This window comes from Pygoscelis adeliae, unplaced genomic scaffold (assembly GCF_000699105.1).
Source record: "Pygoscelis adeliae isolate BGI_AS28 unplaced genomic scaffold, ASM69910v1 Scaffold427, whole genome shotgun sequence".
NCBI lineage: Eukaryota > Metazoa > Chordata > Aves > Sphenisciformes > Spheniscidae > Pygoscelis > Pygoscelis adeliae.
Window position 1 is genome coordinate 1490622 of NW_008825214.1, and position 6664 is coordinate 1497285.

Consider the following 6664-nt stretch of genomic DNA (forward strand, 5'->3'; position numbering starts at 1 on the left):
ACTGCAAAAATCACCATTGCTCAGCCAGGATGTCCAACAGCTCACAGCACATTCTTTTATCCATTAGTCTGACATCAAAACCTGTAACTGTAGATATTACAAGTCTATTAGATACTTAACAGAACAAATCAAAAGTATGTCATAGTAGTTTCAAGAAGGAAAACTTTTTTCCCTTAGGACAAATGTATTAGGTGTATTTTGAAGCCACATTATCCTTCTCCCATTCAGTAAACAGATGCAGTATCTTGTGCCTGCAGAGTTCTCCAATCTTCATTTAATGGAAAGCGCATATAAACCTTTATGTTAGCCTTGCTGCTGGCTTAAAATTAAAAGATAATGCTTTAAATTCTGCATGAGCAACACACGTAAATTAAGAAATTAAAATAGTGAGTAAACTCCATGTGTTATGGACATTACTGAAAAGCAAAAAGTATGAAAATGAACTAATAGCACACCAAAATATATCCTTTAAAGTGATCAAGACATGACAAATATAATTCTAGTAAACCAAGGAGCTCAACATATACAAAAGCCACTTAACAAGAAGAAATTTTTTAAATAACTAGATTTTTGATTATCAATCTGCCATAAAAGAGAACAAGTAGAAAAAGTGCAGGGCTCAAGAAAACGTTGTTAAATTGAACAAACAGGGTACTTATGTTCCCTAAATACTTCAGTGAAATACAGACATGTTTGTGTGACAGGTGCCAGTTCTGAGCTTGCAAGAGTGATGTTTCTAGCCTTGACAACAGAAAGCCAACAGTGCTTTCCACCATGCCTTGGAAGGCAGCCAGAAACAAGACAGCACCACTAGACTGTACTCCTATGTGTTAACACCTACCGCCTCAGCACTACACACTAACTTATTATGGACTTACAGTCTGCAAGGAATAGCTCTGTCACCTTCATGCTGCTCTCGCATTTAGGCCAGTAAGCCATGCTGTATTTACAGGAAGTCCAAAATCAGCTAGAGTGTATTATTTCTGTTGCAGGTAACTGGCAAGTTGGACAGCTTAGAATTGGAGGACTCCAAGTGCAAGGAAGGCTAAAAAGTTAAGAGACATCAGATCTGTGCAATACATTATTTCACTTATGAAATTAGGGATTGTACTGAAAACTTATCTAGAATCTCTCATACAAAGAGCAAGCAAGTGAAAACAAGCATGAGCAGTTAAGGACAACAGAAAATACTGGGGTATGTATAGTCTGATAAGATCCATGTGATGAAGCCTGGTGAACAAGTTAGCCTGAAGAGACCGCAAGGAAGACAGGTGATCTGCTAGGTTGCATAAAACATGGTTAATCCAACTGAAGCTACTGAAGTCAAAGTATTTGCCCAAGGTAGCTTATTCTTCTGAGAATACCACAGGATTTTTACAAAATTCTGAAGGAAAAAAACCCCCACAAAACAATAGTTTAGAGTTTCATCTGCACCCAGTAGGTTTGTGCAAGCTACGAAGATAAGGTACATATCAACAGGTCATTGCAAGGGACCAGTTGTGCTGCAGCCAAGGCTTTTCCCAGTGTTGTGGTTTTGTGTGCAGTTGTTTGTTTGGGGTTTTTTTAAACATACAGCATGTTACCTCTTCACTTGCTAATCCAAATAAAAAAAATATAGTCACTTTAACCAGTTCAGCAGTCACTATGTAGATTACATTATTTGTAGTCAATCCATTCATTTTGGAAAAGCACCACACTCTGCAGTCTCAACAGGAAAGCCTTAAAATTATTTAAAAACCTCTTCCATCCCCAAACTCAAAATGAAATAGTGTTTAATCAACACAAAAAGAAATCCAGGTTGAGATTCACAAAGTGTTTTGGTATTTCACCATCTTGCTAGTACCTGAATTTGGCATCTATGATCTGTCTTCATGTAGCAGGGAACAGTTATCTCTAAGAACTCACTCCAAGTACTTTGTCTATATGAACAACAAATCCTGCCCTGAATTTAAAGCTGACACGTTGCTTCTCAGCAATACACTCACCAGAAAAATGGCAATGCCACAGCCTAGTAGTTTAAAAAAAGGAAACAAGAAAACAAATAAGAACAACCCAGATTCTGTTCCCCTTCCAGTTAAGTGAGAAAAAAATTAAAAGAAAAGAATCTGCTATCCCACATGAGTGCTCTGTACACCATGCTATAGGACTTTCACAGTTGGGGTCGCAGTAGCTCTACTGAATAATACTACTATAAACATCAGCTAGAGGGGCCTAACAGCCAGGGTGATCTAGGCCAGCATTTGCTCAGTCTCTAGAAACTTCCTTTTCCTACCAAATGATCATGTTCATTCCAGATTAGTATATTCATTTCAGAACTCAAACTTTATTTGAAATAACACTCACATTGAGTACTCTTCTTCCTCTTCCACATCAGAAAGAGAGCAGGGTAGGACCTGCCAGTAGATCCTACTGCTGGCAGGGTAGGATCTACCAGTAGTAAACCTTGAGTTGTTGCTATTTAACAGCCAACAATTAGCCACCACACACACTGTTGTGCGTTTTTACAAATCCCAAAGAGGAAGAATTACCTCAGGAAATAATTCCTTAGTTTCTCAAATAGTGCATTGATGTCAGTTTTTGACATTGGTAAAGAGTATTATGTATGAACAGCATAATGAAAAAAAAAATCACAATTAAGAAAAAACAAACAGTAAAAAACCCCCAATAAAGATGCCCACACTGAGACTGAACTAGTCTATTCATATCCAAAACATCATGAAAGCTAAAGTAGCTGTTCTGCACTGACTTCCTGGCCCACACGGTTGACACACCAAGAAAGTAACATGATTTGAAGTATATACAGTGCCAAAACTATATAGATTAGAATACAAGATTGCCATCTTCACCACCTGGTCTGTTCCATTCCTGTTTCCTTCCACCCCATCCTCCCTCATGAACTGAGGTAGGCTGCTTGCACAAGTTCATTTTTTACAAGCAATGAAATGAACAAGATAGGCCATGTTCCTCCCCTCGGCTGCTCAGTGGTTTACATGAAACAGTACTCCTGTATCTTATTAACATCAATGAAAAATACATCAATATATTGACTTCTTAACCAATTAGACAGAGCTGGCTTTGTTTACCAACAGCTGAACTCAAGAAAAAATTTGATACAAGTCCTTAGCCAGAACTCGTCCTACAGAGAAAGTAAAAAATACAACTGAAATGCATTGTGTGGAAAAGTCATCTCTGTTTTCCATTACTTCAGTTATTAATTTGGCATAGAGCTGCATCACATTCTTAGAAGTTCCATTTTGCTTCCTTTGACAACCATCTACGTAGTATATCCTGGATTCTGGGTCACTCCTCCAGCATAACTGACTTCACTGTTGGTAGGTGTCATACCAACATAGCAATGACACATCACTGCTTTTTTCCCCAGCAGCTCTAGATTCTCAGCTCTCTTCCATTTTTCTCAAGAGTCCTTCCTGCCAAGGAACTGATTACTAAGTAGGAAAGAAAAGGCCACATTGTAATTTCCTCCCTATAGAGGAAAAGCAGAAGCCACACAGAGCCCGTTACACTCTAGTATTGTCACGAGTTGCAAGAGCTAACATCCCCTACTAAAGAGGGTCTTAAGTCTTCTTAAGATAGCTACCAAATATCATATAACATAGAACACAAGTTCTGGATAGCAATATTACTATTCAAACAACTTGATAGCTATCTTGCACAGATAAATCAGTAGGAGACGTAACAGTAGCTTTTACATTTCCATTTTAGCCTGAAATGCTGGCAAACAGTGAACTGCAGGTTGTTCCACTACAGCTTTTCACTGCCCATACCTATGACTTCCATCTTCATGGTGAAGGGTGACATTTATATCTGTTTTCCTAGCCGAGGATATATTTTTGCATAAAGTGGACAACTACAGGCCAGTACAGCCAATGCTCTACACCAATGAGCGCTGCATGTTAAAACTGCATCCACATCATTCTTTCCTTACAGAGAAGCAGACACGTCTGAACTTCACTACCGGTTAGGCAAGTCTGAACAAACTACAATTTTGCACTGAAGTTGGTATGAATTTTTCTAAGGTAGCATCAGCACATACTTACCAATTGTTGCTGCAAGTTCCGGGTCAAATGTATCATCTGTGAACCGCAGCAGAAGGCTGATAGGGAGGGAAGAAAAATAAGAGTTACTATTATTGCAGCGTATCTGTAGCTTGCCGGAAGCCTATAAATTACAAGCCTGAAAGTAACAGCAAGATCACATAGCTAAATAGAACACATCTCATTTTTCCATAATTTCTCTCCTACAAAAAACAAAGAAGGGAATACAAAAATAATACAAGTAGACATGCTCTGCTGGAAGAGCCCAGGCCTCTTCTCTGCATCTATTACCGAGTATGTCTCTTTGAAAACAAAGTACCACACAAGTTGTCAAAGCAGTTGCCTGAACAGTCACATGGTCTGCTTCTCAAAGCATTTTGCTTCTATCGTATTCTATTTTTGCTCTCCCAGAATTCAGTACAAAAGATTTTTTTGGTTTCGTATTGCTTCACACAGTATTTCTGTAAGCTTGAGAAGAAAATTCCAAGTCAGCTTTTCACCCCAGAAATAACTCCTTAAACTGGGCACACAGTGGAACAGTGAGGACTACACCCATCAGAAATAAAGACACAGAAGTTTGAGAGTAGAATTAGCTCACCATTGCTTTACCCTTTTGTACATAAGGACTTTCACACACACACACACCACTTCCCCCTATCCTTTGCTACTAATACATGAACAGCTACAACTAAGATTTACCAGTACATCACAGTAGTAATAGGGTTCCTCAAAGAAGTGCCCATAATGCCACTGTACTTGTGCCAAATATAAATACTTTGGCAGCAGACAAAGATTCTCAGCACACAGTTTTTAAAATCACCAGTCTTATGCATCTGTGGCAAGTGTATATTACCATGTGGCAGACAGCTGTTTGCTATGACTGACAGCTTCTATTCATTTCCAGGCTAGCCAAACAAAACAAAGCCCTATTTACTTTTTGGTCTCCCCCCCCATTTTTTTCTCCTCTCTTCTCTTTTTGCATCTGAATTTAGCAGCCAAGTCCTTTTTAGCATTTGGACACAGTCCTGCATTGACAGAAAAGTGACTACTGAAATTCCTTTACTTCAATAAGGCTGAGCGACAATCCCAAAGTAAACCATAGACCAACCTTTTTTCCTTACTCCAGAACCCCAAAACCAAATGGCAGCTTTATTTACCAAAGAATAATTAAAATAAATAAAAAAATTGATAGCACATAGGTTTTTACTGGTACCGTCATACGGTTGTATCAGGATGCTATTTAAGAGCAGCTCTTTTTAGTTACAACCAAAACTAGTTTCACTCAAAAGAGACAGAATATGGAACCCTCATACTGCCACTAGAATAAAAACATCAATTTACAAGTCCTGAGTGCTAAGCCCAGCCAACTTCTACTTTCCCTAATTTCTTTCATATACAGATATCCTCTACAAAGTACAGCACACTCACATGGACCAGGTTTAAGACAGCATTTGGTTCAGAAATCAGGACTCCAACCACTTACTACACCATGCTAATACGAGTTTTACGTCTGACCTTTCCTAGTCAAGGAATAGGTAAGCAACACAAATTCAGGAATAGTTCAGTATTAAGTTCCTGTACCTGAACAACTGTACTGTTATCATTTCATAGCAATTTTATTTCCTCTACATAAAGTCCCTTTTAACAACTTTTCTGATGTGAAGAAATAAGCAGATAAGGAGGTATAAAAAAGACTATCTGCCTCAGAAAAAATTCTTCCATTCTTCCATATGGCCACATATGCATTTTGATGACCTCAACTAAAAGAAATTTGCTCAGGTCATGTCTGTTACCAGAGGCCTACAGTACTAGATTCAGTAGCTACTCATGCTACTATTCAGTAGCTAACTCAAAGGAGTGACAGACAGATTTTTAACAAGTTGTTTTTTTTTTCTAATTAGCAACTTATATGTTACTTAGAGTCATGGTAGAAGACTCAGATTACTGCCATAAAAACATCAAATCTAACATGACTAGTGTGGTACATTCCTAGATGTCCTCCTGCATTTATATCCCATTTCCTTTATTAAGATCTATAGCACTAACAAAAGAAGTTAAAGAAAAAAAACACTAAAAGACAAAAAAAGGTAGCTTAGACAAAAGCCATGAAAAGGGCAGGGGATGGGGGGGGGAGGAAATCAACCTCAAAGTACTTGAGAAAGAGTACAATTAGTCAGCAGAAGAATCAGTGGTAGAACTACTTCACCGCCTACCTTATATGCCCCTGTCCCGTCCCCCCCCCCAACACCAAGTGCTGGGTCACTTGTGACTGTACATGTACATATTATGGACCAGATTAACCCCGAAGTGCTATGGAGATACACAAGCGCACCCCTCTTCACACGACACAAGGCTGCACAGGACACAGGGAGGCCCAGATCCCCCTGGCCAGGCCGCCAGAGCTCTGCTTCATCTCGGTTTCCAACTGGGTCAGGCAGACACCAGCTCTCCCCTCCCCGCCGCGGGCCGGCGGCTGGGGGAGGGCTGCAGAAGAGGCAGGCAGCCCCGAGCAGTGGCAGCCCCTCGCCTGCAGGAGGGCTGGCTGAGAAGGGGCGAGGAAGCTCCCCCCGCGGGGCCTAGCCCTCCCCAGGGCAGGCCGCGCCCAGGCC

General features: G+C 40.0%; 1 protein-coding gene across 1 annotated transcript in view; it reads right to left on the reverse strand.

Moving 5' to 3' along the window:
- Positions 1 to 6664, reverse strand: part of RAB18 (RAB18, member RAS oncogene family) — a 57733-nt gene that overhangs the window by 9285 nt on the left and 41784 nt on the right. Inside the window, exon 2 of the mRNA XM_009329128.1 lies at positions 4059 to 4114. Coding sequence (XP_009327403.1) covers positions 4059 to 4114 — 56 coding nt within the window. The remainder of the gene's footprint in view (positions 1 to 4058; positions 4115 to 6664) is intronic.